Genomic DNA, 11,947 nt, shown 5'->3' with positions numbered 1-11,947 from the left:
AATGCCAAAAAGGACAACAAGACCAATTCAGCTACAATGGTCCTAGCAGCTGACTATGCATAATTATCAAATGGAGCAGTCCTAGTCAAGGCCAGGTTTTTCTATTGTGGATCAGTGCATCACACTGCACCACTCTCTGCAAAGTATATAAACCCTCCTGAAGGTGCTCTTTGTGCTGTTTTCATACATCCAAAAATGGCATTTGATCAAACAATTGTGGGAAAAGGTTTTTCCTTTATTACCACTGGTTCCTGCAACTATGGGTAGTTCTTGAGTTACAATTATATGCTAAGTGACAGAAGAAAGTTAACAGGAACATCTCCATGGCCACAACATGGATTCAAAGTTCTGATGGGCAAACTTTGATAGTCCCTCCTGTTCAGCTTCTCCTATTCAGATCGCTGAACAGATCATATTTTAATGCTTTTCAATTGACCTGCAATTATGGCTGTTTGCAGCACCCTGCAGTCATATCATCTTTTAATTTTATTTTATTATTTTAGTCTAGTCTAGTCTAATCTAGTTTAATCTATTTTGTTGGAAAATTGCAATAAACAACGGATTTGTTTAATAACCAAGCTCTTCACTATATATCTACTTTAAAAAAAGGTCATAAATGACCCACTGAATGATTGGCATGACTTATGATTATAATTCAGAGTTGAATTAAAGTCATATTGTATGTTACGGACTTCCTTTAGTTAGAATGTTACATGAAGACATTACAACATAGGTCAAATGGTTGATTAATGGGGAACTGATTCACTGTATTCCAACTTCTAAGAGTGTTACACAAACTGTATTCTGACTCCTAAATACCGTATTTTCCGGTGTATAAGACAACTTGGTATATAATACGACCCCCGACTTGGGAGAAGATTTGCATGGTTTAGAAAGTCGTCTTATACGCCAGAAAATACGATATTCAGTTTTTAAATTAAAAATATAATTTGAATTTATACCAGTGATGGTGAACATTTAGAGACCGAGTGCCCAAACCGCAACAAAAAACCCACTTATTTATCGCAAAGTGCCAGAGGCCCATCAGCATTGTGGTGCCCTCAGGGGGTCACGCAAAAACCATGGGCGCAAAAATGGGTCACTGTGCTGCAAGGCACAAAAACAGCCACTGCTGCGCCATGGGGTGCAGATACAAGGCACTGCACCAAGCAAGAATGGGGCAGGGCTAATGACTGAGAGTTCTCTGAGTGCCGCCTCTGGCACATGTGCCATGGGTTCGCCACCACTGGGCTATACCAAAGCTGATTTTTTCCCCCTCTGTTCTGCAGCTATTAAACCCATTCCCACTCATGTCGTTGTCTGTTTCCCAATGCAGTGTTCATGAATTAGCATCATACAACATAATATGTCAATCTGAAACAGTCTGAATTCAACCACATGACAACCAAGAAGTTCAATAAATCTATTTCTGGAAGAATGCACAAATCTTACTGTAATAAATAGAGTAGAGAGTGGGAAATAATATAGTGTACTAGAGGAATGGAATGGAATGGAATGGAATAGAATAGAATAGAATAGAATAGAATAGAATAGAATAGAATAGAATAGAATAGAATAGATCCATAGTAGCTATAATCAATGCCTATACCTATGCCTATATTTACATCCCTATTTTGGTTTATAGATCCCAAGATTTTATTTTTGTCTTGTGGCTCATTCCTTTTTTGCCTCAAGAGAATTCAGATAGTTTTAAGTTGTTTACATAGGTGACAATGTCACTATCATAGTGAAATTAGCTTGTTTGTCTCTTCCAAATCCAATGGGTCTCTTTGGAAAAAAGAAGAACTGATCCTGAAGGATGTTATTTATTGTTCCCATGATATTCCTTCCCATGGATGGAAGACCAAAGATTTGTGAGCTGAATTGATAGTAAGTTACACTCTCCATTTCTCTTTGAAAAACATTTCAAGAATACAGGTCAAACTGATCTATTTCAAAGATCGTGTTGCAGACAGAGCCATTTGAGCATAAAAAGAAGACACTCATGGTAAATGTTAGTAGCCTTGGAGTTACTGTTAATAGTAATGCCTCAAATGGTGTGCAAGGATCCTAACCTTCAGTGTGGCTTTCATGAGCCTGTTCCTATTCACCACACATATCATCAGCATGGAGATGTTAACATTGCTGGCATTATTTCTGTATTTTTTACATTTTCTAAACCCATTGATTTCAGTCAAAATCCATCTTTGGGATTACATGATGCACTAATGTAAGTACAACATCATTTCATTGTCAGATTCTGGACATCACTGTTAAATGACATGAGGCTTCAAGTGTTTATTCTTTAATGACAAAATATTCGGAAAGAAGCATCTTAAACAGGATGCTAGATTTATTTTTTGTGAAAATATATTGTTCTTCAGTTTCCATGTAAAGTTGAAAAAGGGCCAAATCTCCATTTATATATATAAAAAAATTGCATCTAAATATGTATTAATATAGAGTAATGTATGTCTTCATTGATGAAGATAGCAATAGCACTTAAACTTATACACTGCTCTGCAGCGCTTTACAGCACTCTCTGAACAGTTTATAACATCAACATATTTTCCATAAAATATTAGGTCCTCATTTTACTGACCTTGGAAGGATGGAAGGATGAGTCAACTTTGAGGTGATCAGGATAAATTTCCTGGCAGCTGGCAGAATTAATTTATAAAACTGCATTTTAACCACTGTGCAACCATGGTTCCGAAAAATCTACCACTAATTTTTTTTTTTTGGGGGGGGGGGATATATTTCTGGTACATAAATTTAGTAATTTCATCCATATTTAAAAACTGAGGTTGGATACTAGGTCTTTCTCATGTGTTTAGAAATAATGCTTCCAATTTGAATCCAGTATTTGATTTGCATTAAAAATAAACTCCAGTTCCTGGGGGATTATATATGTAGTATGTAGTATTTTGCTTTGCATTTTTGAGGATCTTAGATGAATAATAAAAATACTATACTGAAACACATTGCACAAAACGTGTTGTACTGAAAATTTTGAAAAGCCATAATAAGAAACAAGCAACTCTTAATGCATCCCTAACAGATATTTTTTTTTTTTTTTTGGTTTTACAGAATATATTTTCAGAATTACCAGCATATTCTGGCCTTAGTGTTTACTGTACAACAGATTAATGTAAACTCCCAAATTCTACCCAATGTAACACTGGGCTTTCACATTTTTAACAGCCATTTTAGTCCAGGTTGGACTTACTTTGCCTCAATGTTGCTGCCTTTCACTCATGGAAAATTCATCCCTAACTACAAGTGTGGGATCCCAAAAAGTTTGCTTGCAGTCATTGGGGGACCTGACATTGCTCTTCACATGGCAACTATATTGTGCATCTACAAAGTTCCTCAGGTATGATGTAAGGAAGATATACATTATTATTCTATCATACCTCTCCAGACATCTGTATGCTTTTCTTTGTAAAAAAGAAGAGAACTTTCAGATTCCTAGTTATTCTTTTCTGCTTGGTGGGATGACCATAGCAGTATCAATAATTGTAACTCTGAACAGACAGTGGGGATATTTGGCATAGCAAATTGTCTTCCAGTTTTAGATGCTGAACTAAGATTCAGATGTAAAATATTCACAATGAAATTACTTCCAGGGAAAGATATTTAGTGATACCTTAAAAGTGACATCTTGACTGATATTTCAAAATAAAAAATGACTAGTATTTCATTACATAAACTTAACGGTAGTCAAAGCCTAAAATGAAAATTTTCAGAGGCTCACATAGACCTTAGGAATTGAATATGTTTATCTTTCAGTAGTTGTCCTATGGCTCAGCTCAAGTCATGGATGAAAAGACTCAGTCAATTTTCTTCCAACAAATGTTTCCTGATGAATCACATCAACGTAACGGCCTTCTGCAGTTATTGCTATATTTTAGATGGATCTGGATTGGAATTCTTGTAGTAAAAGATGAAAAAGGAGAGAAATTTATCGAGGAGATACTCCCAACATTTTCTGAGCATGGCATCTGCACTGAATTCATAGAAGAATTCCCAAATGTAGCTGTTTACAATGATTTTATTGATATCATAGATGAAGGATTACGTATATACCATGTTCTCATGAACAGCACAGCTAATGTGATCATCTTATATGGTAATTTTTACTCCTTATCAGTTCTAAGAAGTTTCCTCCAGTTTTCAGAAGTGGAGGATGTTCCAAAGAAGCAAAAGATTTGGCTTATAACTGCTCAGACAGATTATATTTCAGTCTCTCTTCAAAAATCTTTGGATATCCATTTTCTACATGGTGCTTTATCCTTTGCAGTTCACTCAAAGGAGGTGCAAGACTTCCAGGAATTTCTTCAGAACTTAAGTCCAGATAACAACCAACATGATCATTTTTGGAAAGATTTTTGGGAACAGGCATTTGATTGTTTCTTTACAAACTCAGAAATGGAGAGGCCTGAGAAGAAATGTAGTGGAGAAGAGAGGCTTGAGACCCTTCCCATATCTGTGTTTGAAACACGCATGAGCAGTCAGAGTTACCATATTTACAATGCAGTCCATGTTGTGGCACACGCTTTGCAATCTCTGTATTTATCCAAATCCAGGGAAAAAGCAATAGTGAAAAAAGGAAGGAAAAAGTTTCACAATCAAATGTGGTGGGAGGTAAGTCTGTAATTAGTGTAGTGTAGAAACCAAAATATCAGTAGTTGCAACATCTGTTGGCAAACTCTAGCAAATATTCTCTAGGAATACTGATATTGCCTAAAAGCTGTACAATTCAGTTGAAAATGTAACTGAAATCTTTTATGGGGAAACATAACAATAAAATATAGAATAAATTTGTTGCATAATTATGCCCACTTTTCTGTAAGTAGGGTTATATTGCATTCAGAATTAACAAATCACATTCAAACTGATGGAAATTAGTAGTCAGTACACACCTGCATGAATGTAAATGTCTCTAATCTAGCTTGTATAAAGTACAGCTGTTCTAGTACGATTTTTGACATTTACTCAGTTGCTTCTTACAGCAAAAGCCATGATCTGCAAAGAGTAGAAAAAACATCTAAGGGCTCTCATTGTAGGAAGGTTTCAGTCAGAAGAAGAGTACAAAATAATTTCTGAGCTATTGGATATATCATAGAACACAGTGAAGACAGTCGTCAACAAGTGGAGATAATAGGGCACAATAGTGACATTACTAACAGTTAGAGGTCCATCCAAAATTAATGAAAAGAAGAAGAAAACTGGTCCAAGACGCTGCCAAGAGGCCTACAACAGCATTATAGGAGCTGCAGGAATTTCTGACAAGTACTAATTGTGTAGTATATACGACAACAATCTCCTATGTTCTTCATATGTCTGGGCTGTGGGCCAGGGTGGGAAGAGGAAAGCCTTTTCTTAAGAAAGGAAAAACTTCCAAGCCTGGCTACATTTTGCAAAAACATGCATTAGGTCTGACAAAAGCATGTGGGAAAATTTATTATGATCTTATAAGACCAATGTTGAAATTTTGGCCATGAAATTAAAAGCAGAATTAAAAACACAAGCACAAAAATAACACTGTGCATCATGAAAGATACAGCAAAGCTGTAGTTAAACATGGTGGGAGCACTATGCTTTGGGACTGCTTTTCTTCAGCTGGAACTGGGGCTTTTGTCAGGGTGGGGGGGGAATTATGAACAGTTGTAAATATCAGACATTTTTGGCACAAAGGTTTCAGGCTTCTTTTAAAATGCTGAAGATGAAGAAAATGTTCACCTTTCAATATGATGATGACCCAAAGCATACCTCCAAAACAGCAAAAGAATCAATTCACCAGAAGAAGAACCAAGTTTTGAAATGGCCCAGACAGGTCCCAGATCTGAATCTAATTAAAAATCTGTGGGCTGACCTGAAGAGGGAAATGCACAGGAGATGCCCTTGCAATATGACAGATTTCGACTGCTTTGGCACGCCAGACTGGGCATAGATTAGAAAGATAAGATGTGCCATGTAAAGGACTGAATGCTGTCATAAAATCAAAAGGCACTTCAACAAAATATTAGTTTAACAGTGTGCATATTATACAACCACATTTTATACATTTTTATTTTGATTTATACTCTCCCCCCAAAAGTTTTCAGATTCAATTCAAGTGCAAAACAATAAACTAAATTGTATGATTTATATATTATATTAAAGGTGAAAAAATTCTGCAGTCATTTATCTTGTGTGATATTTTTATATCTTTAGAACCTGGCATTTTAACAGGTCTTTAGAAGTAAGAAATGTAGTAAGGTAGTTGAAGTAGCTTTTACTATTAAACTACAAAGTGCAGTTTATTTCCCTTTTTATATTGCAATTTTAGGCTAATTTTATTTCAGTAATCTGATATTTTACCTCTATTGCAAATTTTGAATGATTGTTATGTTATTTGTTTGGTGGTGGCTTACAACCCAAAAATGTTTTATATATTCTTTCTGTAAGGAGGCATCCATATACAGTATATGTTTTGAACAAATGAATTACTTTTGCCTCCCTCTGTTCTGTTCTCTCTTTGTCTCTGTCTCCGTGTTGATGTATTGCAGGTTCATTCCTTTCTGAAAAGTGTCAGATTCAACAACAGTGTTGGTGAAAAGATCTCCTTTGATAAAAATGGAGAATTCATTGGTGGATATGATATTATCAACTGGATCACATTCCCAAACCAATCTTTTATAAGAGTCAAAGTAGGAATGGTAGATCCCACAGCTCCAGCAGACAAGTTCTTCAATATTTCTGTAGATTCCATCACGTGGCCAGTCAGCTTTAATCAGGTTAGGTGATTGAATCTACATTGGTTCTGTCTTCATTTACATACTATAAAAATGTTATTATTAACGAAAGTCTCAAAGCATCATCTCTGAATAAAGTTTGTACTAAGTAGAAATGTACTGGAGAAAGAAAACATTATCTGTAAGAATGTTTACTTTTCTAATACTTGGTGAACAGCATTGTACTCTTTATTTTGGGCCCCTGTTAATTATGGACAAAGGTTTTCATGGTTTAGAAGTAAACACTGAAATCCAGTGTACTACATTTCATCAGTCTGTTGACTTTAAATTCAGAACCTGAGAAAACCATCTTTAACTAACCAGTACAGAAATTGTCTTTCGAAAATTGGGATGATATTTATGAAAGGCCACAGATGCTAATAAAGATAAATATTTAATGAATTGTTTTTTCAGACCTATTCTATCTCAAAATGGTATCATCATAACTTTGCTTATCAGTCTATTTTTTTCCGTTGTGTCTACATTACCAGTATCTCTCCACGTACTTCCTTTCTTCTCTGCATCTTAAAATACATAACAACAACAATAACAACAACAATAATATAATAATAATAATGATGATGATGATGATGGTAACAATGATAATGATAATGTAACAAAAATAAAGTTGGGATAAATAAACTCCTTTCTCAGGTAGGAAGCACTTCTTAAAAAGTTTCTTCTTAAAAACTTCCAGTGCTGGAGCATTCACAACTCCTGGAGGCAGGTTCTTCCACTGATTAATTGTTCTAATTGTCAGGAAAATTCTCCTTAGTTCTAGGCTGTTTCTCTCACTCATTAGTTTCCATCCATTGCTTCTTGTCCTGTCTTTAGGTGCTTTGGAGAGTACCTTGACCCCTCCATCTTCCTTGTGGCAACCCTTGAGATATTGGAACATTGCTATCATGTCACCCCTAGTCCTCCTCTTCACTGAACTAGACATACCCAATTCCAGCAACCATTCCTCATGTGTTTTAGCCTCCAGTCCCCTAATTATTTGTGTTGCTCTTTTCTGTACTTTTTCTAGAGTCTCAACATATTTTTTACATCGTGGTGACCAAAACTGGATGCAGTATTCCAAGTGTGGCCTTTCTGAGGCATTGTAATGTTGTATTAACAGTTCACGTGATCTTGATTCTATCTCTCGGATAATGCAGCCTAGCACTGTGTTGGCTTTTTTGTCACCTGCAGTACCCTGATGGCTCACGTTTAAGTGATTTTCCATTAGGACTCTGAGATCCCTCTCATAGTTACTACTATTTAGCAAGGTGCCACATATACTGTATCTGTGCTTTTGGTTTTTCTTGCCTAAATGTAGAACCTTACATTTTCCACCATCGACATTCATTTTGCTAGATAGCCCATAATGTTCAAGTCTATCAAGATCCTTCTGTATTTTAAGCCTGTCTTCTTGAGGGTTGGCTATTCCTGTCAACTTGGTGTCATCTGCAAATTTGATGAGTTCCTCATCTATCCCCTCATCCAATTCATTGATGAAGATGCTGAAGAGCACTGGGCACAGAACAGAGCCCTGGGGCACCCCACTACATACTTCCTTCCATGTAGATGCAGTTCCATTGAGGACCACATGTTGAGTATGGCCAGTCAGCCAGTTGTGAATCCATCTGATGGTGATGCTGTCTAATCCTAACTTCTTCATTCATTGATAGGCACTGCCTCTATCTTTGTGTAATGATCCTTGTGAGACAGGATACAGAAAGGCCAAGAAAGAAGGGGAATCATTTTGCTGCTATGATTGCCATCTGTGTCCAGAGGAGAAAATTTCAAAGGAGAAAGGTATGAAGTTTCCAAATATAATGGGAGTAAGCCCTATTATACCCTAGGTATATGAGCGTACAACACTGTCTATAATCAGTTTTAACTATTCCACTGTGGTTTTTTTTCAGACAAGGATGATTGTTCTCCATGTCCCAAAGATCAATATCCCAATTCTCAGAAAAATATGTGCATTCCAAAGCGGATCACCTTTTTGTCCTATGAAGAACCCTTGGGGATCAGTCTGACTGCTCTTTCTCTTTGCTTTGCTTTAATGACAATTTTGGTAATAATAATCTTCATGAAACATAAAGACACTCCTATCGTCAAAGCCAACAACCGGAATCTCACTTACACTCTCTTAGTTTCCCTCCTCCTCTCCTTCCTTTGTATCTTTCTATTTATTGGGAGACCCAACATGATTGTGTGTCTCCTTCGGCAACCAGCTTTTGGCCTCATCTTTTCTGTGGCAGTTTCTTGTGTATTGGCCAAAACCTTTGTTGTGGTTCTAGCATTCATGGCCACCAAACCTGGTTCCAAATTAAGGAAATGGGTGGGGGGAAGAATGGTCAGTTTCATTTTTCTATCCTGCATCCTTGTTCAAATTTCTTTTTGCGCTGCATGGCTGATAACATCTCCACCATATCCAGATACTGATATGCTGTCAATGTCTGAAGAAATCATAATGGAGTGCAATGAGGAATCGGTTATGTTCTATTGTGTTTTGGGCTTTATGGGATTTCTTGCTCTAGTTAGCTTCTCTGCTGCTTTTCTAGCTAGGAAGTTGCCTGACAGTTTCAATGAAGCCAAATTCATCACCTTCAGTATGTTGGTGTTCTGCAGTGTTTGGCTATGCTTTATTCCAACCTATCTCAGCACAAGGGGAAAATATATGCTGGCAGTGGAGATCTTCTCCATGATTTCCTCCAGTGCTGGATTATTGGTGTGCATCTTTTTTCCCAAGTGCTTTATCATTGTAATGAGACCTGAACTGAACAATAAACATCAGCTCATGAAAAGAAAGTTTTAAGAAATCTGTTTGTTTCCCTGATATTCTTGATATGTACATGTTGAAAAACTTGGACATTTAACCCCAAAAACAATTTGCAGATAGATTGGTATTCCATATTGTCTATCCCCTGAGATTTGTATCTCAGAACATATTGTATAAATAAACCAAGAATAGCAGAACTTTATTTTTTGACATATATCAGTATATAGTGGGGCTAAGGATTGCAAGAATTCTTACTTGTCTTTACAGACCAATGGGAATTGTTCCTCCTTATTTGATTGGTTATAATTTTGTTAGGAATAACAGTCTGACACTAAATGTATAGATTACATGTGAATTATTAAATTGTCTTTATTGGTCATCTTAACTTACATGTGGAATAGAATGTGTAAAAAGAAGTTGAGATTAAATACAAATGAGCCTTTGTTTAAAAAGGGAGGTCCTATGAATTCTTTCTGAAGCAATCAAAACTTACAGATCATCTGGTACACATCATATGTAGTAATAATCTATGAAAAGTGGAGTAAATTCAAAAGATCTTCCAGTTGGCCATATGTCTTCTCCTTAGTAGCAAAGGCAATTAAAATCTCTTGGGGAAAAACACAATTCTGGCAAATCCAAATATATACCGCCGGAAGTACCATACACACTAGTATCCCATTTACACAATGGCCTTTTTCTAGGAAATTGAGTGATCTCTGTATCGAGTATGTACACTGTATAGAATAGCATGTTCCATGTTCATCGATCTGTTGAGTACAGAGAGTGTTGCACCAGTTGACTGAAAGGCATAACATGATTCTAAATGCCAGGTTATGAGATCATGTTAGTTTCTATGGTTGCCCACTGGCTCACATTTGCAGAGTCTTTGGAATGTCTCTTTTTATGGCTGTAGCAGAAGAGGTAGGGTATAGTGTTCTATAGAAAAATCAGTTATTTCACTGATAGAAATGAGATTTAAATAACCACAAACTAAGGAGAAATTGCCTAATGCTAAGAACAATCAACCAATGGAATATATTGTCTTCAGAAATTGTGGGTGCTCTATCACTAAAGGCTTTCAAAAAGAGACTGGACAATCATTTATCTGAAATGGCATAGGGTCTCTTGCAAAAGTTAGGGATTGGACTGGAAAATCTTCAAGGTCCTTTCCAACTGCATTATTCTATGTCCCATGAGTTCAGGATTCCAGAGCTCTCTCTCTCTCTCTGATCAACCTGAAACTTTCAGTGGGCAGTAGAATACAATCTAGCTTTTGCAAAGTGAGGATGATTCTATTGCTTAGTTGGAGCAGGGCTTTTCAACCAGTGGTACGGGTGCCACCTGTGGTAGTGGGAGAAGGGAATGAGCTGAAATGGTGGCAGCACCACACAAGCCTAGTGAGAGATGGCTGGAGCTGCAGGCCTGTCAGGGCTCAGCGGAAGCACCAGGATCAGTGCCACTTCCAGCTGATCGGCGCTTCTTCGGAGCTGTCAGGGCTCAGTGGAAGTGCCATGATCAGTGCTGCTTTCCAGCTTATTGGTGCTTCTTCAGGGCTGTCAGGACTCAGTGGAAGCACCAGGAGCAGTGCCAGGCTCCAGCTGGGGCTCTACGCTGATCCTGGTGCTACTGTAGAGCCCTGAAGAAGCACCAATCAGCTGGAATGTTGCAGCATCTCCAGGGTCTTGTGATTTACATTCAGATGCTTGGCAACTGATTCATATTTATGATGGTCACAGTGTCCCAGGGTCATGTGAAGTGACCAAAACCTGTTGCAACCACCCAGCACATGGGGGGAATAAAAACCAAACACTCCCCCACCCCATCCCCACTGCCAATCCTCAATAGAAATGCCTCACAACAATGAAAACCTTGGACAGGAGGAAGAGCACCACAGGCAGGTGTCTTGCTCGGCTGTGCTTTTTGGGGAGCACTTTTTTCAGTGCTATTGTAACTTCGAACAGTCACTAAGCAAATGGTTGTAAGTCAAGGACTACCTGTACTTAATCACTTTTTTCCTTTTTTTTTTTTTTGGTCATCAAGATTTTGACACCTTGCTAGGCGACTGATGGTACTCGGATGTTGCCGTATCCTAAAAGTGGTACAATGGGTGAAAAGGTTGAAAAGCCCTGAGTTAGAGAATGAGAAATATGTCCAATTATTAATTTGCAGTTCCAAAGTGGAATTAGAATTAGTGTGTAATCTTTCAGGCTCTAGAATCTATGCAAGATTTCATTAATTTCAGTTTAATGGAGCATGCTTTTCTTGTCATATGTCCATCTAGTCACATTAGAAGGGCATGAAAGAGGGATAATCAGGGATTTTAGGCAACAAAATCAGTTAGGAGTAAAAAGAAAATAGAAAAGCAGAATTACAAAGAGTGTAAGTACTGCAAAACCAA

At 37.3% G+C, this 11,947-nt stretch overlaps 1 protein-coding gene across 1 annotated transcript; it reads left to right on the top strand.

Annotated features, from left to right (window-relative positions):
- Positions 1-3,133: 3,133 nt before the first annotated feature.
- On the top strand, positions 3,134-9,585 carry LOC120302071 (vomeronasal type-2 receptor 116-like). The gene is made up of 4 exons (XM_039330003.1): positions 3,134-3,376; positions 6,555-6,782; positions 8,450-8,576; positions 8,687-9,585. The coding sequence occupies exons 1-4, from the start codon at positions 3,239-3,241 to the stop codon at positions 9,583-9,585; spliced, it is 1,392 nt and encodes a 463-aa protein (XP_039185937.1). The 5' UTR covers positions 3,134-3,238.
- Positions 9,586-11,947: the final 2,362 nt, after the last annotated feature.

The sequence above is a fragment of the Crotalus tigris genome, unplaced genomic scaffold (genome assembly GCF_016545835.1).
Source record: "Crotalus tigris isolate CLP2741 ecotype Arizona unplaced genomic scaffold, ASM1654583v1 scf7180000024422.1470167, whole genome shotgun sequence".
Classification (NCBI taxonomy): domain Eukaryota; kingdom Metazoa; phylum Chordata; class Lepidosauria; order Squamata; family Viperidae; genus Crotalus; species Crotalus tigris.
Note: the sequence above shows the minus strand (reverse complement) of the source record. Positions and strands in the feature narration are given on the sequence as shown.

Bases quoted from the DNA above. Each gene is read 5' to 3' on its own strand.
- LOC120302071 (XM_039330003.1), top strand. From the start codon at position 3,239: ATGTTGCTGCCTTTCACTCATGGAAAATTCATCCCTAACTACAAGTGT. The intron at 3,377-6,554 runs GTATGATGTAAG...GATGTATTGCAG, and splicing joins GCATCTACAAAGTTCCTCAG to GTTCATTCCTTTCTGAAAAG. The intron at 8,577-8,686 runs GTATGAAGTTTC...GTTTTTTTTCAG, and splicing joins GAAAATTTCAAAGGAGAAAG to ACAAGGATGATTGTTCTCCA.